This window comes from Anomaloglossus baeobatrachus, chromosome 4, assembly GCF_048569485.1.
Source record: "Anomaloglossus baeobatrachus isolate aAnoBae1 chromosome 4, aAnoBae1.hap1, whole genome shotgun sequence".
Lineage (NCBI taxonomy): Eukaryota > Metazoa > Chordata > Amphibia > Anura > Aromobatidae > Anomaloglossus > Anomaloglossus baeobatrachus.
The window spans coordinates 663,531,838-663,557,144 of record NC_134356.1 but is presented as its reverse complement, the minus strand read 5'-3'; the positions used below and the strand labels follow the sequence as shown (position 1 = coordinate 663,557,144).

The following is a 25,307-nucleotide window of genomic DNA, read 5'->3' as shown; positions in this document are numbered from 1 at the left end:
GTGTGTGTGTGCGTGTGGATCTTCCGCCGCTACAGGACCTCGATTTGCTTGTAACCATGCCAACGTATCCCGTCCCCCGCTCGCACGGGAGCCCACACCACTCCCGTGCGAGCGGGGATGGGGGATGGGGGGGGGGGGGGGGGGAGTACAGTACTCACCCCCCTTAACAGCCGTGTCAGTTCGGGGAATGCGCGGGGGGGAGAGGGGGGGGGGGGGGGGGGGGGAGTACAGTACTCACCTCCGTGACAGCCCTGTCAGTTCGGGGAATGCGCGGGGGGGGGTGGGCGGGGCCAGAGCTAACGTGCGTTGCGTGAGGGGGGCGGGGCGTGGCGTGGCCGAATTGCCAATGCCTGCAGGGTGCCGGGGCGAGAGGCCAATCTGTGGGGGGGGCGGAGGCTGGGCGAGCGGCTGGCCAATCCGTGTGGGGGCGCAGCCTGGGCGAGCGGCCAATCGGTGTGGGGGGGCGGGGCCATGGCGAGCCCAGCGGCCAATCAGCTTTGTGTCACCGTAAGGACATGTCACGGTGACACTGTCACGGTGACACAATTTTGGAGCATGACAGACAGACAGACAGACAGAATAAGGCAATTATATATATAGATATGCAGACATGAATGCAGTGCTGTGGATAGAAAGGCGCACTCGGGTCTTATCTGACTTACAGGGTATAGTAACCAACTGTATTTGCTCACCTGTGAGAGCTGTGTGTGACACGTCAGTATGAGCGTATATGATGTAGGGCTGCTGCAGATACACAATGTAGAGATACACGACATAGAGGTACAAAAAATCCGCAGTTGAAGGACTCACAAGCTCACTCTGCGCTGCTGTGAAGAGACCTGTATAGGAAGGATCCAGGACAGATTGAAGTGGAAAAAAATAAAACGGCTTCCATCTCCTGATGTGTCCTGGATCCTTTCTATACAGGTCTCTTCACGGCAGCGCAGAGTGAGCATGTATGTCCTTCAACCACTGATATATGCAGACAAGCACCTTGGTATAGCAGAGCCGAGTGTGCAGACAAGCACCTTGGTATAGCAGAGCCGAGTGTGCAGACAAGCACCTTGGTACAGCAGAGCCGAGTGTGCAGACAAGCACCTTGGTACAGCAGAGCCGAGTGTGCAGACAAGCACCTTGGTACAGCAGAGCCGAGTGTGCAGACAAGCACCTTGGTACAGCAGAGCCGAGTGTGCAGACAAGCACCTTGGTACAGCAGAGCCGAGTGTGCAGACAAGCACCTTGGTACAGCAGAGCCGAGTGTGCAGACAAGCACCTTGGTACAGCAGAGCCGAGTGTGCAGACAAGCACCTTGGTACAGCAGAGCCGAGTGTGCGGATAAGCACCTTGGTACAACAGAGCCGAGTGTGCGGACAAGCACCTTGGTACAGCAGAGCCGAGTGTGCAGACAAGCACCTTGGTACAGCAGAACCGAGTGTGCAGACAAGCACCTTGGTACAGCAGAGCCGAGTGTGCAGACAATCACCTTGGTACAGCAGCGCCGAGTGTGCAGACAAGCACCTTGGTACAGCAGAGCCGAGTGTGCAGACAATCACCTTGGTACAGCAGAGCCGAGTGTGCAGACAATCACCTTGGTACAGCAGAGCCGAGTGTGCAGACAAGCACCTTGGTACAGCAGAGCCGAAGTGTGCAGACAAGCACCTTGGTACAGCAGAGCCAAATGTGCAGACAAGCACCTTAGTACAGCAGAGCCGAGTGTGCAGACAAGCACCTTGGTACAGCAGAGCCGAGTGTGCAGACAAGCACCTTGGTACAGCAGAGCCGAGTGTGCAGCTAGGCATGTTGCAACAGTAGAGCTGATGTGCAGACAGACACTTTGTATCCAGCAGGGGTGAATGTCTGAATAGGCACCTTGTAACAGAAGAGTTATGTATGTAGACAGGCACCTTGATACAGCAGAGCCGAGTGTGCAGACAAGACACCTTGGAAGAGTAGAGGCGAGTGTGCAAACTGGCATCTTGGTCCAGTAGAGCTATGTAGGCCTTCAGACATCTTGAGACAGCAGAGCCGAGTGTGCAGACACCGTGAACGACAGATGCAGACATGGAGGAAATCTACAACTTCACATACACATTTATAATTTGTTTTGCAGGAAGCATTTTTCGGATGCCGCCGACGCTGACTCCAGCCCCCCTTTGGCCGCCAGGCGCCGCTTCTCTGCTTTGGTGGACACGGCTCGTTTTGTGGCTCCTCTGGAAGGAGAGGGAGAGACAAGAGTTAAAAGCAGCAGCGCAACCCAGCTTGGCCAAAGCAAAATCCCCCTGGGAGAGCTGGAGGCCGGTGAGTGATCCCACCCCATGGATCTGTTATGGTGAGAGGAGAAGTTACTGAGAACCAGTGCTGATAAATAGTGCTGTTACCCCTTGTATTATTCACCCCGTGCAGACAAATCTTCAGAATCACACATGCATCAGGACACAGACTCCTCTCCCCGCGCCACCAATGACCTCGTCCTGCGCAGAGCTCGCCACCAGCACCTCTCCGGGGACGGCGACCGCAGGAGAACCGGAGGAAAAGTCATCAAGTCCGCCTCCACCACCGCGCTGTCCGTCATGATCCCTACAGGTGAGGGCCCTATAGTCCAGGTGTCACCATGCAGTAACCAGGATTTTGACCTTTAAGTTTAGGGGTCTCTCCAATATTGTCAATAAGGAGACCATAAAAAGCTTCTCTATGGAGGAACCAGCATGTCCACAGACAACCTAGTCATTTTCAGAGGCACCGTGTAATACCTCATTTCCCCAGTGGTGGCGCTGCAGGGAACACCATGTATCACAGTGGATCACTGGAACTCCTTGTTAGGGACCCTTCTTACTAATTGCGTCGCAAAGTCGTGGATAGTTCAGAGCCATCAGTTTTATTCAGCTCATGCGCCAACCCTTATCTGGATCATTGTCTTGGTCAACATTTGCTATGCCCACCCCTGTCCAGTGAGTGAAAAGGATGCCCAAAATTTGGTATTTTTATAATAAAGCCAAAAAGTTGCGCATGCGCGGAGAGTGTACAGCAATCAATTTTGACGGAAGCGCAAAATCTGGCACTTAAATGGCAATGCCAAGAATACTGGCGCATGCGCAGAGGTCAAAGCAATCAGTATTGATCTGCTCATGCGCTTAAACTGGGTCACTGTCCTAGGTAATGTTTGCTGTGCCGCCCTGGGCCCATTGATTGACACTGATGCATGAAATCTGGCGCTTGCATTGCAAAGCCAAAAACCTGCGCATGCGCAAAGAGTTCTCTACTATCAATTCTGATCTGCTCATGCACCAGCCATGATGATCCAGTGTGGAGCTCTCGATCCCTATCTGCAGGTCAAAATTGACTAATATAGTAACACATGGACAAGGGCCAAAAACCTGCGCATGCGCAAAAAGTTCTCTACTATCAATTCTGATCTGCTCACACGCCAGCCATGATGATCCAATGTGGAGCTCTCGATCGCTATCTGCAGGTCAAAATTGACCAACATACCAACCAACACATGGACAAGCACCAAAAACTGGCGCATGCGCAAAGAGTTCAGAGGGATAAATATCTATCTGCCCATAGTGCAGCTCTGATCTGGGTCATTTACATTTCCTCGTGTCCCATGCAGTTTTACACAAAACTCGCCGACTGTCATGGCGGCATCAGACGCTGTTCACACTGGAGATTCTGACAATGGTTTATCTGATCTACACAGGTAGACTCAGGCATCGACCAGCAGTGTGCTCAGTCATAGACAGGCTAGCTAGAGTTAACCTGTGCTGGCCTGCTTGATAGGCTTCTGGGATCACATGTTGTGAGGAAGCCAATCACATCTTCGCCTCTCATACTTAGGTTGGAGGAACTCTACTACCCACAACGATTATAGTTTCTTCTGTGTTGGTCTGAGTTGTGGTGTCCCAGATTGGCTTTAGAAAGTTTTGCTTTATGATTGGTGTTGTTGTGGAGTTACCCATTGTCTTGTTTCCACCCTGCTCTTGATTTCCTCCTAGTCTCTTGTTGTATAAACCTATGTGTGTGTGCTGTGTGACAGAGTTTTGGTTTCTCCTGTTTGTCTATTTCTATGGGTTAAATCACACTCCTATCCCTGGCCTCACTGGGGAAGGTGGTATAAGATCAGGACTGGTCAAGAGTGTTGGTATATGCAACAGATGAGGACTTCTTTGTATGTGTGAAGAAGGACATTATACTGTTCTAACAGTAGATGGCGATGTTGTGTAAAGCTTCCTTACTCACTGTATTGTAAAAAGTCTTTTGTTTTCTTCCTGGTTTCGGTTTCTCTTCCTGATGCAATGCTGTATGACTGTACATATTTTTACCTCATGCTCTAAGAAGTAAAGAGCTTGTTATCCCATATAATCTGCTCTGTGAAATTCGTTCTGGAACTGGAAAGCTAGAAGTTGTGCAACAAAGAGCAGGGCCAGGAAGGAGACTCAGACATCCCCACCATTAGAGGTATCTCTGAGAACAGGTATATCACAAGGCTCCTCTAGTCTGAGAGCCAGCTTAGGGGCCCAGGCTTCCCGCTATCCCCATATTCCCATGTAACACCTGGTAAATCTTTGCTATGCCTGCTGCTGGTCCAAAAACTGGTTCTCATGTGCTAGCCCTGATGAGGCTCATTGTCCTGGTCAACATTTACAATGCATCCACCTTGGTCCATTGATTGACAATGATGCCCAAAATTTGTCTCTTTCATGGCAAAGCCAAAAGCCCGCGCATGCGCAAAGATTTTTCAACAGTCAATTTTGAGGTACGATCTAAACCTGATGACCTGGGGGTGAGCTCTCGACCACTGTCTGCAGGTCAAAATGGACTAATATGGCAACACAAGGGCAAACGCTTTGCGCATACGCTGGTTTTTAGCTCCACATTAGTCAACTGACCATGGATGGGCTTACTGAAGAGCAGAAGACCAGGACAGGTTTACTCCACGGCTGTATATAGCACAGGAGGTTGTGTGACTACAATTAACTAATGGCTGATCACAAGTGGTGGCCGTCTAGAGGGGTGAATCCTGCAGACAGATCCCCATTAGGGGGCTCAGTTTCAAAGTCCTCATATAACAAAATCTGTGATTTTTGTCATCTCCTCTCCCGGCAGTGGAGCAGCACACCAGCTCGCCCCTGGTCAGTCCCATGTCGCCCCGCTCGCTCTCCTCCAATCCGTCCTCCCGAGACTCTTCTCCCAGCCGCGACTACACCCCGGCCGTCAGCAGCCTCCGCTCCCCCATCTCCATCCAGCGATCAGGAAAGAAGTACGGCTTCACCCTGAGGGCCATTCGCGTGTACATGGGGGAGAGCGATGTGTACAGCGTCCAGCATATAGTGTGGGTAAGTCACGGAATGGGGGGAAATGTACACAGTCATTTATTTTTACACTTTACTACGTCGCCACAATTTGTTTGTATAACTAGATGTAGTACCCGGCGTTGCCCTGGATAGTAACTAAGTCTCTCTCCCACTAACCCTGTCTCCCACTCACCCTCTCTCACACTCTCCCTCTCTCCCACTCTCCCTCTCTCCCACTCTCCCTCTCTCCCTCTCTCCCACTCTCCCTCTCTCCCACTCTCCCACTCTCCCTCTTTCCCACTCCCCCTCTCTCCCACTCTCCCTGTCTCCCACTGTCCCTCTCTCCCTGTCTCCCACTCTCCCTCTCTCCTCTCCCTCACTCCCACTCTCCCTCTCACTCCCACTCTCCCACTCTCCCTCACTCCCACTCCCTCTCTCCCACCCCTCTCCCTCTCTCCCACTCTCCCTCTCTCCCACTCTCCCTCTCTCCTCTCCCTCACTCCCACTCTCCCTCTCTCCCACTCTCCCTCTCTCCCACTCTCCCACTCTCCCTCTCTCCTCTCCCTCACTCCCACTCTCCCTCTCTCCTCTCCCTCACTCCCACTCTCCCTCTCTCCCACTCTCCCTCACTCCCACTCTCCCTCTCTCCCACTCTCCCTCTCTCCCACTCTCCCTCTCTCCCACTCTCCCTCTCTCCTCTCCCTCACTCCCACTCTCCCTCTCTCCCACTCTCCCTCTCTCCTCTCCCTCACTCCCACTCCCCCTCTCTCCCACTCTCCCTGTCTCCCACTGTCCCTCTCTCCCTGTCTCCCTCTCTCCTCTCCCTCACTCCCACTCTCCCTCTCTCTCTCACTCCCACTCTCCCTCTCTCCCTCACTCCCACTCTCCCTCACCCCTCTCCCTCTCTCCCACCCCTCTCCCTCTCTCCCACTCTCCCCCTCTCCCACTCTCCCTCTCTCCCACTCTCCCTGTCTCCCACTCTCCCTGTCTCCCACTCTCCCTGTCTCCCACTCTCCCTCTGTCCTCTCCCTCTCTCCCACCCCTCTCCCTCTCTCCCACTCTCCCTTTCTCCCACTCTCCCTCTCTCCCACTCTCCCTCTCTCCTCTCCCTCACTCCCACTCTCCCTCTCCCTCTCTCCCTCTCCCCCTGTCTCCCACTCTCCCTCTCTCCCACTCTCCCTCTCTCCCACTCTCCCTCTCTCCCACTCTCCCTCTCTCCTCTCCCTCACTCCCACTCTCCCTCTCCCTCTCTCCCTCTCCCCCTGTCTCCCACTCTCCCTCTCTCCCACTCTCCCTCTCTCCTCTCCCTCACTCCCACTCTCCCTCTCCCTCTCTCCCTCTCCCCCTGTCTCCCACTCTCCCTCTCTCCCACTCTCCCTCTCTCCCACTCTCCCTGTCTCCCACTCTCCCTGTCTCCCACTCTCCCTGTCTCCCACTCTCCCTCTGTCCTCTCCCTCTCTCCCACTCTCCCTGTCTCCCACTCTCCCTTTCTCCCACTCTCCCTCTCTCCCACTCTCCCTCTCTCCCTCTCTCCCACTCTCCCTCTCTCCTCTCCCTCACTCCCACTCTCCCTCTCTCCCTCTCCCCCTGTCTCCCACTCTCCCTCTCTCCCACTCTCCCTCTCTCCCACACTCCTTCACCCCTCTCCCACTCTCCCTCTCTCCCACACTCCTTCACCCCTCTCCCACTCTCCCTCTCTCCCACACTCCTTCACCCCTCTCCCACTCTCCCTCTCTCCCACACTCCTTCACCCCTCTCCCACTCTCCCTCTCTCCCACACTCCTTCACCCCTCTCCCACTCTCCCTCTCTCCCACTCTCCCTCTCTCCCACTCTCCCTCTCTCCCACTCTCCCTCTCTCCTCTCCCTCACTCCCACTCTCCCTCTCCCTCTCTCCCTCTCCCCCTGTCTCCCACTCTCCCTGTCTCCCACTCTCCCTGTCTCCCACTCTCCCTGTCTCCCACTCTCCCTCTGTCCTCTCCCTCTCTCCCACTCTCCCTGTCTCCCACTCTCCCTGTCTCCCACTCTCCCTTTCTCCCACTCTCCCTTTCTCCCACTCTCCCTCTCTCCCACTCTCCCTCTCTCCCACTCTCCCTCTCTCCTCTCCCTCACTCCCACTCTCCCTCTCTCCCTCTCCCCCTGTCTCCCACTCTCCCACTCTCCCTCTCCCACTCTCCCTCTCTCCTCTCCCTCACTCCCACTCTCCCTCTCTCCCACTCTCCCTCACTCCCACTCTCCCTCACCCCTCTCCCACTCTCCCTCTCTTTCTTTCTCTCCCTCACCCCTCCCCCTCTCTCTCACTCTCCTTCTCTCCCTCTCCCTCTCTCCCACTCTTTCTTTCTCTCCCACACTCCTTCACCCCTCTCCCACTCTCCCTCTCTCCCACACTCCTTCACCCCTTTCCCACTCTCCCTCTCTCCCACACTCCTTCACCCCTCTCCCACTCTCCCACACTCCTTCACCCCTCTCCCACTCTCCCTCTCTCCCACTCTCCCTCACTCCCACTCTCCCTCACCCCTCTCCCTCTCTCCCACTCTCCCTCTCTTTCTTTCTCTCCCTCACCCCTCCCCCTCTCTCTCACTCTCCTTCTCTCCCTCTCCCTCTCTTTCTTTCTCTCCCACACTCCTTCACCCCTCTCCCACTCTCCCTCTCTCCCACACTCCTTCACCCCTCTCCCACTCTCCCTCTCTCCCACACTCCTTCACCCCTCTCCCACTCTCCCTCTCTCCCACACTCCTTCACCCCTCTCCCACTCTCCCTCTCTCCCACACTCCTTCACCCCTCTCCCACTCTCCCTCTCTCCCACTCTCCCTCACCCCTCTCCCACTCTCCCTCTCTCCCACACTCCTTCACCTCTCTCCCACTCTCCCTCTCTTCCACTCTTCCACTCTCCCTCTCTCCCTCTCTCCCACTCTCACCACCGAAATCATATTAACTGACACATCAGCTATCTTATACTAAGTATGTCCTTTGTTACCTATAGCAACCAATCACAGCTCCTATTAATAACCTGTAGCAAAATAGAAGCAGAGCTGTGATTGGTTGCTATAGGCCACCTGATAAATATCCAGGGTAACTGTCAAAACAGCCAATATATTACCTCAAACATCCAAACAGTTTCTGTTTCTCTGTGTGTGTGTGTGTGTGTGTGTGTCTCTTTCTGTGTGTGTCTTTCGGTGTGTGTGTGTCTTTCGGTGTGTGTGTGTCTTTCGGTGTGTGTGTGTGTGTCTTTCGGTGTGTGTGTGTCTTTCGGTGTGTGTGTGTGTGTCTTTCGGTGTGTGTGTGTCTTTCGGTGTGTGTGTGTGTGTCTTTCGGTGTGTGTGTGTCTTTCGGTGTGTGTGTGTCTTTCGGTGTGTGTGTCTTTCGGTGTGTGTCTTTCGGTGTGTGTGTGTGTGTGTCTTTCAGTGTGTGTGTGTGTGTCTTTCGGTGTGTGTCTTTCGGTGTGTGTGTGTGTGTGTCTTTCAGTGTGTGTGTGTGTGTCTTTCGGTGTGTGTGTGTCTTTCGGTGTGTGTGTGTGTCTTTCGGTGTGTGTGTGTCTTTCGGTGTGTGTGTGTGTGTCTTTCGGTGTGTATCTCTTTCTGTGTCTCTTTCTGTATGTATCTTTGAGTATGTGTCTTTCTGTGTGTATATTTTTCTGTGTATGTTTCTCTTTCTGTCTGCATGTCTCTTTCTGTATGTGTTTTTTCTGTTCTGTGTTTCTCTGTGTGTCATTGGTGTGTGTCTCGTTATGAGTGTGTCTTTGAGTATGTGTCTTTCTGTGTGTGTGTCTCTTTATGAGTATGTGTCTTTTTCTGTGTATGTGTTTTTTCTGTGTCTCTCTCTTTCTGTGTATGTGTCTCTTTTTGTGTGTGTGTTTCTGTGTGTGTGTCTCTTTCTGTGTATGTGTGTGTGTGTCTCTCTTTCTGTGTCTCTTTCTCTGTCCATAACAGAAGTCTATAATAACAGATCCATTCTTAGCTCCTTTGACTTTAATGTAAGCAGGTTTTTTGGCAAATAACTGTAAAGCGCGGGGTTAAATGTTCTCCTCAATACAAAGTCTATGACGTTCCCTGAGTCACGTGGGGTGTCTGTGCAAAATTTCATGATTGTAAATGCGACAGTGCGGAATCCTTTAGCGGACACACACACACAGACACACACACACATACGGTACATACACACACACACATACATACATACATACATACATACATACATATACTCAGCTTTGTATATTAGATAATGAATTGTTAGGCATTGTTACCACAAATATTCTGTCTATGAAAAATAGAATTCTATGGGGCAGTGCACATGAGTGATTTTTTTCAGGGACCGAAACTGTGCATTAACAAAAATTACGCACGTTTCTTCCATTTGTCAGATGAAACTCACCCATTGAAGTCTATGAGTGTGCCACAAAATTGGAGCCACCATATAGCATCCGATAAATTAGTATGTGATCAAATCTGGGCTTCAAATACTTGAACCTAATTAACCCAGGAAATAACCCATCCCACTTCTCTTTTTCCAGCATGTTGAGGATGGAGGTCCTGCTCACGAGGCAGGACTCTGTGCCGGTGACCTTATTACTCATGTTAATGGAGAACCTGTCCATGGTCTGGTGCACACAGAAGTGGTGGAGCTGATCCTGAAGGTAGGTGCACTGTGGGGAAAGTCAACAACATTGTTCTTCAAGGGTTCAGCCGATGCCAAAGAGCAGGGATGACCCAGAATTGTATTCCCACAGAGTGGTAACAAGGTGCTGGTCACCACAACACCTTTCGAGAACACATCAATCAGAACTGGTCCGGCCAGGAGGAGCAGCTACAGGTCTAAGATGGCCCGGAGAAGCAAGAGGAGCATGGGAAGAGAAGGGCAGGAGAGGTATGAGATACATACATGTAGAAGCAGAGGGACGTTCATATGTCCATGAGAGGTAGAGAAGAAATACGTAAGAGAATCTGGGGAAATACTACAGGACAACAGTTCATGGTGTACACCTTAGAAACCATGAACCATGAGCTTCATGGTGTACACCTTAGGAACCATGAACCATGAACTTCAGGGTGTACACTTTAGAAACCATGAACTTCATGGTGTACACTTTAGAAACCATGAACTTCATGGTGTACACTTTATAAACCATGAACCACCATTGTGAAGTATGAAGAACCAAAAAAGAGGTCGGGTTTACTAGGGGTCTAAAGTCGAGGCAGATATTGGGTAAGGGGGCATCTAGACATTCTTCTCTTTTTTTCCATTCTTTTTTCTTTCTGTCCTGTCTCTCTCTTCCCTTAACAGCAAGAAGCGCAGCTCTCTCTTTCGTAAGATCACCAAGCAGTCCAATCTCCTGCACACCAGCCGCTCTCTCTCTTCTCTCAGCCGCTCTCTCTCCTCTAGTGACAGTCTGCCAGGATCTCCTACTCACAGCCTCTCTGCCCGTTCTCCAACTCACAGCTATCGATCAATGGATTCTGCATATCTAGGTAGGGTTGATGCTATCTAGATATTAGGGGGTTGCACTGGTCTTTTTGTAGGGTGTAGGGGGCTTTATAATTTTTTTTTGAGGACCAAACTAACATTCTCATATTTCTTGTTCTTGTACAGGTGCCTCTTCACAAGGCAGCTCCCCTTCTTCCAGCACCCCTAATTCCCCTGCTCCTCCACCTCCATCTTCCTCCACATCTTGTGCCTCCACATCCTCCTCCACATCTTCCCCAGCACCACCCTCTCCCCACATTCGCCCCAGTACACTCCATGGCCTTTCCCCAAAACTTCATCGCCAATACCGATCTGCACGTTGCAAGTCCGCTGGTAACATGCCGCTTTCTCCTCTGGCTCATACTCCATCACCTACTACTGCCTCCCCTCCTCTGCTTCCAGGCCACAGCGTAGGAAGCAGCCTTACCACACAGAGCTTTCCACCAAAGTTGCATCCTTCTCCTCCCGTTTCCCGTCCACGTCCTAAGAGTGCTGAACCACCACGTTCCCCGCTCTTGAAAAGAGTTCAGTCCGCAGAGAAGTTAGGAGGAGGGGGTAGTGGCGGGGCACCTAGAAAACAGGAGCCAGGAGGTGGTGGTGGCACTCCAGATGGAGAATTAGGAGAAACCCTTGGCGGTAGATCACAAGCGGTTAGAAGGGTAGGTAGACAGGAGTCCCCACGAAGCTTGTGTGCAGGAGATCTACTGGTGGACAGTCTAGAGAGACTGGAAGGAGACTTGGGGGCAGGGATATTACAACAGACAGAGGGACATAAAAGTACCGAGGGAAAGGTTCAAGTTGTAGGAAAAATAGGCACAGTAGTCCGAAGCCCTGCTACATTTTCACCACAAGAGCCTTCATCTACTTCAACATCTGCCCTTCCACCACAAGGGGACCCTTCTCATGCCATGGTGGGGAGATGCCAGGTGAAAACTCTGAGTCCTGTACAGGAACATGAGGGCAGAAGAGGTGAAGGGGAAGACAGTGTAGGAGAGGGTGAAGGTAAAAAAGAAGAAAAGGATGAAGAAGATTGTGGAACCATGAGAGAACGCTGGTATCTGGAAGTGGTGGAAGAGTTGACCACAGTTGGGAAAAGTGCACCCCATGCCACCACAAAAGGAGCCCCCTCCCATTTCACAGACTGTTCTCATCCTGTCAGGTCCAAGAGTGTTGATGTTGACCACATGAAGAGCGCATCTACTTCATTCACAGATGTCTCGCACTTCTCAAAGAATAAAGACCTTGGGGTTTCCTTGGCAAAGGCTTCAACTCCTAAAATGGCAACTGCATCAACTCAACAAGCCGAAATAAAGCGGCCTGACCCCAACAATACAAAATGTGACCCACCGACCTGCAGTATTAAGGTTGAGAAGACAATGATTGACATTGCAAAATGTCCATCTCGATCCAATGGAAAACACCCCGAAACATTCCAGTCCGCTTCTTCTCATCCTGTAAGATTAAGGGAGGATTCAAAAGTTTCCACCTCCAGCACAAACGTTGTAAACCCCGGACCAACTCAGACAACTAGTCTAATCCCAGAGAAGACAAGTGAATCTGCAAAATCCCCTCATTCTATCCCCAACAAGGAAAATGGGAAAGGAACCGGGTGGACAGCTGAGATGCCTCAAACGCTAACACCAGCTTTTTCTCCCATAAGTATCCAGATAACCAAAGCTGAAAATGAACAAATAAGAGGGACTACCACAGTGACCAATATTATCACTCCAGCTAGCAAGGAAGCTAGTCAGACCAAGGTGACTAACACCCTTCCGACTGTTAAACTGAATGAAGGAGAAGGTAAAGTGGTGTCCAGCCATACTTCTCCAACTACCCCAAGTGCAACTGAGAAGAGCCAGACAAGCAATACCGCAACCAAAAGCAAGACAAGTGGACCACAAAATGAGAAGACCAAGGGGACCATGACTCCTTCAGCAATTAATAAGGTCGTTGGTACCGAACCTGGGCAGACCGGCTTTACTAATAACACCCAAGTTATAAGTAAGCCTTCAGGGACAGAACATGACAAAACAAGGGGGACAACCAGGCCATCAAGTACTCAGAAGACGAGCGAAGAAGCAAATGTCCGAGCAAAGATGCCCACAGCTGCCTCCGATAGTAGCATCAGCAAACTTCTGAGGGATCAGTCTAAGAAGGCCACCATCTCTCCGAGCTTTGATAGAGTAAGCATGGTGGACACCAGTCAAGCCAAGGTTCCTCCCGCGCTACCATGTAATAAACTCGCGACTGGTGCAGGCGACCAGACTACCAAAACTGTTACAGGAAGTTCTGACGTCGACAAAAAGCAGAGTAAGACGTCCACAACCTCTGAAGGAGATCAACCCAAGGAGTCATCAGTAACAATCAGGATCAGTAGAGCCGAGAGCGATACCCAGAGCCCAACTGCGAAGTCTCCAAATTCCCAGACAGGGGCGGCCGCAGTCACAAGTCAGCGCCGCTCCTAAGGAAAGCAGTTTCTTGTCTTCGTCAGGGTGAAAGACTATTGATATTATGAATTTAGCCCCTTTGTATTCAGGAGAAAGTAATGGTAAGGGGTCGGAGGTCCTATCTGACCCCACACTGGATTCTTGAAATGAGCCTTATTGCCCCCCTCTACGGCCTCTGAGAGAGGTGGGGGCTGCACAGGCGTGTATGTGTGTGTCTGTGTGTGTGTCTGTGTATCCGTGTGTTTGTGCTGTGCCTTAATTGTTATTTAGTTTGGGGGGTGGGGGAGGGGAGAAAAATAAATAAAGTTACCGCACATACACACACACTTAGCGCTAGAAACTAAAGAGACCATAGAGCGACACTCCGCAGGTCCGTCCATAGAGGTTCAGCAGGTAGAGACCCTACAAATGGACCCATCACCAACAAACACCGGAGGCAGATATCTTGATTTCCAGACTCACTAAATGGCCGCCTCTCGTCCTTGTTGGTGACGAGCCCCTTTAAGAGTAACTAATTGCAGGTTTCTGCCATGGCCCCCCTGCATGACATCACTGCCATCACCATTACCCTTTTCCCCGAGACCTCATTCTGTGCTCAAACCGTCCGATCTATGACATCAGCTCCCAGCCGATGATGTCATCATGAGCCTGTGCCACGTCCGGTGATGTCCTGCCATGCCTTGTCTTATCTACATATAGAAACATACGTCTAATACATATGGAGTATATTTATCTGGACGCACTATATATATAGATCTATATAAATATATAAATATATTGTCTATAGGGGCTCCACTATTTCTATGCAAGAAGATTTATGGTAAATTTAACCCCCTGTCAGTTCCTGGCTGGCCGCTTTGGTTCGCTGTTGGCACTGCGGAGGTTAGTTTGTGAACTATTGTAATTTTTTTTTTCTTAATTTATTTACTTTTGTGTATTTTTTTAATCAATAAAGCTCTGCCCCGCTACTTTTATGTCTTACTCACCATTATTCTATATGTGTCTGTGTATATGTTACCTAGCTTTCCATTCAGGGGCTGGTTGTAGGTGTAGCTGGCGTTCCTGCACCCCTTGCTCTCTTCCCTGCGGCCGGCTCTCTCCACGCTACCCGGTGTCTCCATGGTTCTCCACGTGGATGCCTCCTGCTTCCCCCTCCTGGGGCCTGTTCATGCGGCACAGGTCTTCCAGGAGTGCTCCTACCATGTGCGAGCGCATCGGTGCCCTTCTCTTAAAGGGCCAGCTCTTCACTCCCAGGAAGTGTCTCTCAGCCTATTGCTGAGAGGCTCTGGGTACTTAAGGCACTCTCCCACTAGAGAAGGTGCCTGATCAATGCCTTGTTTAGTTAGTATTCCGTGGTCTAGCCAGCTAGTTGTCAGGTTCCCTTGTCTGTCATGTCCATCCTGTCCTGCCTGTACCTTGTTCCAGCCCATCCTGCCCTGTTGGCACCTGGATCCTGTCCGTCCTGCCTGTACATGGCTCCAGTCCATCCTGCTCTAGTGACTCTGCCTGTCCATCTTGGCTTTGCCATCTGCCTCAGTCACTCTGGTAGTCCCAGCCTTGCTAGTGACTCTGCCTGTCTGTCCTGGCCGTGCTATCTGCCTCAGCCACTCCAGTGGTCCCAGCTTTAAAAGCACAGCCAAGACAGACAGGCAGGGTCACTATCTGCCTCAGCCACTCCAGTAGTCCCAGCCTTGCTAGTGACTCTGCTTGTCCATTCTGGCCATGCTGTCTGCTTCAGCTATCTTGGTGGTCCCTGTCTACCCTAGAGACTCAGCCCATCTGCACCCATGTCCATCCCTGCCCTGGGGGTCAGCTGTCACAGTCCCGGTCTCTGCCCTGGGAGAAGCACCTAGCGTCTGCCTCACGATGGGCACTTAGTCAAGCCCCTCCCACTAAAGGGTAGGCCCGGGGTCCCCCTGTGGTCCAGTGAGTCCACTTCACCTCGTCGCTTTACCATCTCCGGTGGCGAGCATTACAGTAGGCATCCCATGGGCCAGTTTTAAGCGGGGGCATATCCTTTATGGCAGATTTGTACCATTACCAATATTTAGGTTAGTGGGATGAATGGAAACTCAACAAGCTTAATAATTAGAGGCAATGTCCTTGGTGGTTCTAATCATCTCCGAAGAGGATATGCAGCCACTTGGTGAGAGGTACGACCACCTGGGGGTAGTAACCAATTTAGGAACTGGGGGACTCATCACATACTCAATAGTATTCGTGTCCCCATTTCTGGAGATATGAACATCATTGAAAGCAGTGCCAGCGGAAAGCCATGGACCCCCTGCCCGGAGAAAACATACTTGGTGGTTTTAACATTCTCAAAAGAGGCTACATAGCCCTGATTCCCTTCCCTTACTTGATAAGACACCTCTTCTTTCTTTTCCAGGTGGTCTGGTGTAATAGAGGAGAAAGTAGAGGGTGGCTGTGTTTGGGTAGTGGTGTGCTCCGTTGTCCTGAAAGGAAGATGGATGCAAATGAAGACAGGAGACCGTTCAGAACATCTTTACTAACGAAGAGTCAACAAGATTATTAATTAGAGGGAATATACTTGGTGGTCTTCTTTCTACCACCGGGTGGGGGTGCGACCGCCTGTGTCACCAACCGATTTATAAGGGCATCAGATACCATTGAAAGCTGTGGCAGAAAAGAGAGCCACAGGGTCCTTGCTCTGCCATCTATGGCAGTAAGGTGCAGGCTGCTCTATGCTGGTAGAGTGTTGGAGGACCTCCAGCTCAGGATGCAGGCGGTGCAATGACATCGCCATAAAATAGGGCACTGCTCGATGGGGGAGCAGAAGTAGGCGACTCTAAGGGGAATTTTTGGTTAGATATTACTTCAAGACAGGAGAACTCGGAGATGGGGTTGCTTTGACATTGTATGGGGAAAATAGAGGCACATGTTAGGTGAAGGCACAGAGGGGCATTATTACTATGTGGAGGCATAAACGGGGCATTATTACTATGTGGAGGCATAAACGGGGCATTATTATTAGGTGGAGGCACAGAGGGGGGCATTATTAGTAGGTGGAGGCACATTGGGGGCACTATTACTATGTGGAGGCATAATGGGGGTATTATTACTATGTGAAGGCATAATAATATAATAATAATCTTTATTTCTATAGCGCCAACATATTCCGCAGCGCTTTACAATTCAGGAGGATCATATACAAACAAGTAACAGTTATAGAAATACAATATTTAGAGGGAAAAAAAGAAAAAACACAACCCTGCTCGTGAGAGCTTACAATCTACAATGAGGTGGGGGGAGAGGCATGGTACAAGTGCTTATTTACAATGACAATCCAGCCATCTTAAGGAAATGGAGGATAGATAATGGCTTCCTAGACCAGTTGGACAGAGCCTTGAGATGCATTTGGGTGCCATGGAGTTTGACGTGGGGTTATTTTCTGATAAGTTGTGGAGGGATTAGGTGAAATTAGTTCGGCTAGGGAGTGTGATAGGCCGCCCTAAAAAGATGCGTTTTTAGGGTGTGTCTGAAGTTGAGTAAGTTGTGGTTCGTCCTAACTTCTTGGGGTAGAGCATTCCAGAGGTTTGGTGTCGCTCGGAAGAAGTCTTGGATTTGGGAGTGGGAGGTTCGAATTAGTGTGGATGTTAGTCGAAAGTCATTTGCAGAGCGTAGAGAACGGGTGGGGTGATAGACAGAGAGGAGTGTGGAGATGTAGGGGGTGCCGCACTGTGGAGAGCTTTGTGGTGATAGACAGAGAGGAGGGTGGAGATGTAGGGGGTTGCCGCACTGTGGAGAGCTTTGTGGTGATAGACAGAGAGGAGGGTGGAGATGTAGGGGGTGCCGCACTGTGGAGAGCTTTGAGGTGATAGACAGAGAGGAGGGTGGAGATGTAGGGGGTGCCGCACTGTGGAGAGCTTTGAGGTGATAGACAGAGAGGAGGGTGGAGATGTAGGGGGTGCCGCACTGTGGAGAGCTTTGAGGTGATAGACAGAGAGGAGGGTGGAGATGTAGGGGGTGCCGCACTGTGGAGAGCTTTGTGGTGATAGACAGAGAGGAGGGTGGAGATGTAGGGGGGTGCCGCACTGTGGAGAGCTTTGAGGTGATAGACAGAGAGGAGGGTGGAGATGTAGGGGGTGCTGCACTGTGGAGAGCTTTGTGGTGATAGACAGAGAGGAGGGTGGAGATGTAGGGGGTGCCGCACTGTGGAGAGCTTTGTGGTGATAGACAGAGAGGAGGGTGGAGATGTAGGGGGGTGCCGCACTGTGGAGAGCTTTGTGGTGATAGACAGAGAGGAGGGTGGAGATGTAGGGGGTGCCGCACTGTGGAGAGCTTTGAGGTGATAGACAGAGAGGAGGGTGGTGATGTAGGGGGTGCCGCACTGTGGAGAGCTTTGAGGTGATAGACAGAGAGGAGGGTGGTGATGTAGGGGGTGCCGCACTGTGGAGAGCTTTGAGGTGATAGACAGAGAGGAGGGTGGAGATGTAGGGGGGTGCCGCACTGTGGAGAGCTTTGTGGTGATAGACAGAGAGGAGGGTGGAGATGTAGGGGGGTGCCGCACTGTGGAGAGCTTTGTGGTGATAGACAGAGAGGAGGGTGGAGATGTAGGGGGTGCTGCACTGTGGAGAGCTTTGTGGTGATAGACAGAGAGGAGGGTGGAGATGTAGGGGGGTGCCGCACTGTGGAGAGCTTTGTGGTGATAGACAGAGAGGAGGGTGGAGATGTAGGGGGTGCCGCATTGTGGAGAGCTTTGTGGTGATAGACAGAGAGGAGGGTGGAGATGTAGGGGGGTGCCGCACTGTGGAGAGCTTTGTGGGTGATAGACAGAGAGGAGGGTGGAGATGTAGGGGGTGCCGCACTGTGGAGAGCTTTGTGGTGATAGACAGAGAGGAGGGTGGAGATGTAGGGGGGTGCCGCACTGTGGAGAGCTTTGTGGGTGATAGACAGAGAGGAGGGTGGAGATGTAGGGGGTGCCGCATTGTGGAGAGCTTTGAGGTGATAGACAAAGAGGAGGGTGGTGATGTAGGGGGGTGCCGCACTGTGGAGAGCTTTGAGGTGATAGACAGAGGAGGGTGGAGATGTAGGGGGTGCCGCACTGTGGAGAGCTTTGTGGTGATAGACAGAGAGGAGGGTGGAGATGTAGGGGGTGCCGCACTGTGGAGAGCTTTGTGGTGATAGACAGAGAGGAGGGTGGAGATGTAGGGGGGTGCCGCACTGTGGAGAGCTTTGTGGTGATAGACAGAGAGGAGGGTGGAGATGTAGGGGGTGCCGCACTGTGGAGAGCTTTGAGGTGATAGACAGAGAGGAGGGTGGAGATGTAGGGGGGTGCCGCACTGTGGAGAGCTTTGAGGTGATAGACAGAGAGGAGGGTGGAGATGTAGGGGGGTGCCGCACTGTGGAGAGCTTTGAGGTGATAGACAGAGAGGAGGGTGGAGATGTAGGGGGTGCCGCACTGTGGAGAGCTTTGTGGGTGAGAACAAGCAGTTTCCATTGTGAGAAAGGGGCAGATTCTAGAGATGTTCTTGAGGTGCAAGCGGCAGGAGCGGGCAAGAGATTGTATGTGGGAGGTGAAGGAGAGACCAGTGTCATGTATAACCCCCAGGCAGGGGGCTTGCTGCCTAGGACTTATTGTTGTGCTACAGACAGAGAGGGAGATGTCAGGTTTAGGGAGGTTGGAGGACGGAGGAAAGAGAAGTTCAGTTTTTGAAAGGTTAAGTTTCAGATAGAGAGCAGACATGATGTTGCAAACTGCAGTCAGGCAGTCACTGGTGTTCTGTAGTACAGCGGGGGTGAGCTCAGGGGAGGAGGTGTATAGCTGTGTGTCATCAGCATAAAGATGGTGCTTGAATTTTCTGATGGTCTGTCCAATTGGGGCAGTGTAGAGGGAGAAAAGAAGAGGGCCAAAGACTGAACCTTGAGGGACCCAACTGTGAGAGGAAGAGGAGAAGATGTGGAGCCAGCAAATGATACGCTGAATGAGCGGCCAGAAAGATAGGAAGAGAACCAGGAAAGAACAGTGTCCTTTAGGCTGATTGAATGGAGCATCAAGAGAAGAAGATGGTGGTCAACAGTGTCGAAGGCTGCAGAAAGGTCAAGAAGAATAAGCAGAGAGTGGTCACTTGGTCACTGTTACGTTTTGCTGTCAATAGGTCATTGTGGGGGGTAATGGGGGTACTATTACTATGTGGAGGTATAATGGGGGCATTATTACTATGTGGAGGCATAATGGGGGCATTATTACTATGTGGAGGCATAATGGGGGTACTATTACTATGTGGAGGCATAATGGGGGCATTATTACTAGGTAGAGGCACAATGGGGGCATTATTACTATGTGGAGGCATAATGGGGGCATTATTACTAGGTAGAGGCACAATGGGGGCATTATTACTATGTGGAGGCATAATGGGGGCATTATTACTAGGTAGAGGCACAATGGGGCATTATTACTATGTGGAGGCATAATGGGGGCATTATTACTAGGTAGAGGCACAATGGGGGCATTATTACTATGTGGAGGCATAATTGGGGTATTATTACTATGTGGAGGTATAATGGGGGCATTATTACTATGTGGAGGCATAATTGGGGTATTATTACTATGTGGAGGCATAATGGGGGCATTATTACTATGGAGGCATAATTGGGGTATTATTACTATGTGGAGGCATAATGGGGGCATTATTACTATGTGGAGGCATAATTGGGGTATTATTACTATGTGGAGGCATAATGGGGGTGTTATTACTATGTGGAGGCATAATGGGGGCATTATTACTATGTGGAGGCATAATGGGGGTATTATTACTGTGTAGAGGTATAATGGGGGCATTATTACTATGTGGAGGCATAATGGAGGCATTATTACTATGTGGAGGCATAATTGGGGTATTATTACTATGTGGAGGCATAATGGGGGCGTTATTACTATGTGGAGGCATAATTGGGGCATTATTACTATGTGGAGGCATAATGGGGGCATTATTACTAGGTAGAGGCACAATGGGGGCATTATTACTATGTGGAGGCATAATTGGGGTATTATTACTATGTGGAGGCATAATGGGGGCATTATTACTATGTGGAGGCATAATTGGGGCATTATTACTATGTGGAGGCATAATTGGGGCATTATTACTATGTGGAGGCATAATGGGGGCATTATTACTTTGTGGAGGCATAATTGGGGTATTATTACTATGTGGAGGCATAATGGGGGCATTATTACTTTGTGGAGGCATAATGGGGGCATTATTACTATGTGGAGGCATAATTGGGGTATTATTACTATGTGGAGGCATAATGGGGGCATTATTACTATGTGGAGGCATAATGGGGGCATTATTACTAGGTAGAGGCACAATGGGGGCATTATTACTATGTGGAGGCATAATGGGGGTATTATTACTATGTGGAGGCATAATGGGGGTATTATTACTATGTGGAGGCATAATGGGGGCATTATTACTATGTGGAGGCATAATGGGGGCATTATTACTATGTGGGGGTATAATGGAGTCTTACTATGTGGAGGCATAATGGGGGCATTATTACTATGTGGAGGCATAATGGGGGTATTATTACTATGTGGAGGCAAAATGGGGGTATTATTACTATGTGGAGGCATAATGGGGGCATTATTACTATGTGGAGGCACAGAGGGGGCATTATTACTATGTGGAGGCATAATGGGGGTATTATTACTATGTGGAGGCATAATGGGGGCATTATTACTATGTGGAGGCATAATGGGGGCATTATTACTATGTGGAGGCATAATGGGGGTACTATTACTATGTGGAGGCATAATGGGGGCATTATTACTATGTGGAGGCATAATGGGGGTATTATTAGTATGTGGAGGTATAATGAGGGTATTATTACTATGTGGAGACATAGAGGGGTATTATTACTATGTGGAGGCATAATTGGGGTATTATTACTATGTGGAGGCATAATGGGGGCATTATTACTTTGTGGAGGCATAATTGGGGTATTATTACTATGTGGAGGCATAATGGGGGCATTATTACTTTGTGGAGGCATAATTGGGGTATTATTACTATGTGGAGGCATAATGGGGGCATTATTACTATGTGGAGGCATAATTGGGGTATTATTACTATGTGGAGGCATAATGGGGGCATTATTACTATGGAGGCATAATGGGGGCATTATTACTATGTGGAGGCATAATGGGGGCATTATTACTATGTGGAGGCATAATGGGGGCATTATTACTATGTGGAGGCATAATGGGGGCATTATTACTAGGTAGAGGCACAATGGGGGCATTATTACTATGTGGAGGCATAATTGGGGTATTACTACTATGTGGAGGTATAATGGGGGCATTATTACTATGTGGAGGCATAATTGGGGTATTATTACTATGTGGAGGCATAATGGGGGCATTATTACTATGGAGGCATAATTGGGGTATTATTACTATGTGGAGGCATAATGGGGGCATTATTACTATGTGGAGGCATAATTGAGGTATTATTACTATGTGGAGGCATAATGGGGGTGTTATTACTATGTGGAGGCATAATGGGGGCATTATTACTATGTGGAGGCATAATGGGGGTATTATTACTATGTGGAGGTATAATGGGGGCATTATTACTATGTGGAGGCATAATGGAGGCATTATTACTATGTGGAGGCATAATTGGGGTATTATTACTATGTGGAGGCATAATGGGGGCGTTATTACTATGTGGAGGCATAATTGGGGCATTATTACTATGTGGAGGCATAATGGGGGCATTATTACTAGGTAGAGGCACAATGGGGGCATTATTACTATGTGGAGGCATAATTGGGGTATTATTACTATGTGGAGGCATAATGGGGGCATTATTACTATGTGGAGGCATAATTGGGGCATTATTACTATGTGGAGGCATAATTGGGGTATTATTACTATGTGGAGGCATAATGGGGGCATTATTACTATGTGGAGGCATAATTGGGGCATTATTACTATGTGGAGGCATAATTGGGGTATTATTACTATGTGGAGGCATAATGGGGGCATTATTACTATGTGGAGGCATAATTGGGGCATTATTACTATGTGGAGGCATAATGGGGGCATTATTACTTTGTGGAGGCATAATTGGGGTATTATTACTATGTGGAGGCATAATGGGGGCATTATTACTTTGTGGAGGCATAATTGGGGTATTATTACTATGTGGAGGCATAATTGGGGTATTATTACTATGTGGAGGCATAATGGGGGCATTATTACTATGGAGGCATAATGGGGGCATTATTACTATGTGGAGGCATAATGGGGGCATTATTACTATGTGGAGGCATAATGGGGGCATTATTACTATGTGGAGGCATAATGGGGGCATTATTACTAGGTAGAGGCACAATGGGGGCATTATTACTATGTGGAGGCATAATGGGGGTATTATTACTATGTGGAGGCATAATGGGGGTATTATTACTATGTGGAGGCATAATGGGGGCATTATTACTATGTGGAGGCATAATGGGGGCATTATTACTATGTGGGGGTATAATGGAGTCTTTATTACTATGTGGAGGCATAATGGGGGCATTATTACTATGTGGAGGCATAATGGGGGTATTATTAGTATGTGGAGGTATAATGAGGGTATTATTACTATGTGGAGACATAGAGGGGTATTATTACTATGTGGAGGCAAAATGGGGGTATTATTACTATGTGGAGGCATAATGGGGGCATTATTACTATGTGGAGGCACAGAGGGGGCATTATTACTATGTGGAGGCATAATGGGGGTATTATTACTATGTGGAGGCATAATGGGGGCATTATTACTATGTGGAGGCATAATGGGGGCATTATTACTATGTGGAGGCATAATGGGGGCATTATTACTTTGTGGAGGCATAATGGGGGTATTATTACTATGTGGAGGCATAATGGGGGCATTATTACTATGTGGAGGCATAATGGGGGCATTATTACTATGTGGAGGCATAATGGGGGCATTATTACTATGTGGAGGCACAGAGGGGGCATTATTACTATGTGGAGGCATAATGGGGGTATTATTACTATGTGGAGGCATAATGGGGGCATTATTACTATGTGGAGGCATAATGGGGGCATTATTACTATGTGGAGGCATAATGGGGGCATTATTACTATGTGGAGGCATAATGGGGGTATTATTACTATGTGGAGGCATAATGGGGGCATTATTACTATGTGGAGGCATAATGGGGGCATTATTACTATGTGGAGGCATAATGGGGGCATTATTACTTTGTGGAGGCATAATTGGGGTATTATTACTATGTGGAGGCATAATGGGGGCATTATTACTTTGTGGAGGCATAATTGGGGTATTATTACTATGTGGAGGCATAATGGGGGCATTATTACTTTGTGGAGGCATAATTGGGGTATTATTACTATGTGGAGGCATAATGGGGGCATTATTACTATGGAGGCATAATGGGGGCATTATTACTATGTGGAGGCATAATGGGGGCATTATTACTATGTGGAGGCATAATGGGGGCATTATTACTATGTGGAGGCATAATGGGGGCATTATTACTATGTGGGGGTATAATGGAGTCTTTATTACTATGTGGAGGCATAATGGGGGCATTATTACTATGTGGCGGCATAATGGGGGCATTATTACTATGTGGAGGCATAATGGGGGTATTATTAGTATGTGAAGGTATAATGAGGGCATTATTACTATGTGGAGGCAAAATGGGGGTATTATTACTATGTGGAGGCATAATGGGGGCATTATTACTATGTGGAGGCACAGAGGGGGCATTATTACTATGTGGAGGCATAATGGGGGTATTATTACTATGTGGAGGCATAATGGGGGCATTATTACTATGTGGAGGCATAATGGGGGCATTATTACTATGTGGAGGCATAATGGGGGTACTATTACTATGTGGAGGCATAATGGGGGCATTATTACTATGTGGAGGCATAATGGGGGTATTATTACTATGTGGAGGTATAATGGGGGCATTATTACTATGTGGAGGCATAATTGGGGTATTATTACTATGTGGAGGCATAATGGGGGCATTATTACTATGGAGGCATAATTGGGGTATTATTACTATGTGGAGGCATAATGGGGGCATTATTACTATGTGGAGGCATAATTGGGGTATTATTACTATGTGGAGGCATAATGGGGGTGTTATTACTATGTGGAGGCATAATGGGGGCATTATTACTATGTGGAGGCATAATGGGGGTATTATTACTGTGTAGAGGTATAATGGGGGCATTATTACTATGTGGAGGCATAATGGAGGCATTATTACTATGTGGAGGCATAATTGGGGTATTATTACTATGTGGAGGCATAATGGGGGCGTTATTACTATGTGGAGGCATAATTGGGGCATTATTACTATGTGGAGGCATAATGGGGGCATTATTACTAGGTAGAGGCACAATGGGGGCATTATTACTATGTGGAGGCATAATTGGGGTATTATTACTATGTGGAGGCATAATGGGGGCATTATTACTATGTGGAGGCATAATTGGGGCATTATTACTATGTGGAGGCATAATTGGGGTATTATTACTATGTGGAGGCATAATGGGGGCATTATTACTATGTGGAGGCATAATTGGGGCATTATTACTATGTGGAGGCATAATGGGGGCATTATTACTTTGTGGAGGCATAATTGGGGTATTATTACTATGTGGAGGCATAATGGGGGCATTATTACTTTGTGGAGGCATAATTGGGGTATTATTACTATGTGGAGGCATAATGGGGGCATTATTACTATGTGGAGGCATAATTGGGGTATTATTACTATGTGGAGGCATAATGGGGGCATTATTACTATGGAGGCATAATGGGGGCATTATTACTATGTGGAGGCATAATGGGGGCATTATTACTATGTGGAGGCATAATGGGGGCATTATTACTATGTGGAGGCATAATGGGGGCATTATTACTAGGTAGAGGCACAATGAAGGCATTATTACTATGTGGAGGCATAATGGGGGTATTATTACTATGTGGAGGCATAATGGGGTTATTATTACTATGTGGAGGCATAATGGGGGCATTATTACTTTGTGGAGGCATAATTGGGGTATTATTACTATGTGGA

At 49.1% G+C, this 25,307-nt stretch overlaps 1 protein-coding gene across 5 annotated transcripts in view; it reads left to right on the top strand.

The window, feature by feature from the left end:
- Positions 1-14,167, top strand: part of MAST1 (microtubule associated serine/threonine kinase 1) — a 111,210-nt gene extending 97,043 nt beyond the window's left edge. For all 5 annotated transcript variants that reach the window (XM_075346589.1, XM_075346588.1, XM_075346592.1 and 2 more), the window contains 7 exons: positions 2,111-2,298; positions 2,404-2,583; positions 5,107-5,336; positions 9,803-9,925; positions 10,019-10,155; positions 10,573-10,757; positions 10,879-14,167. In XM_075346589.1, coding sequence (XP_075202704.1) covers positions 2,111-2,298; positions 2,404-2,583; positions 5,107-5,336; positions 9,803-9,925; positions 10,019-10,155; positions 10,573-10,757; positions 10,879-13,217 — 3,382 coding nt within the window. In that variant the 3' untranslated portion in view covers positions 13,218-14,167. The remainder of the gene's footprint in view (positions 1-2,110; positions 2,299-2,403; positions 2,584-5,106; positions 5,337-9,802; positions 9,926-10,018; positions 10,156-10,572; positions 10,758-10,878) is intronic.
- The last annotated feature ends 11,140 nt before the right edge of the window (positions 14,168-25,307 follow it).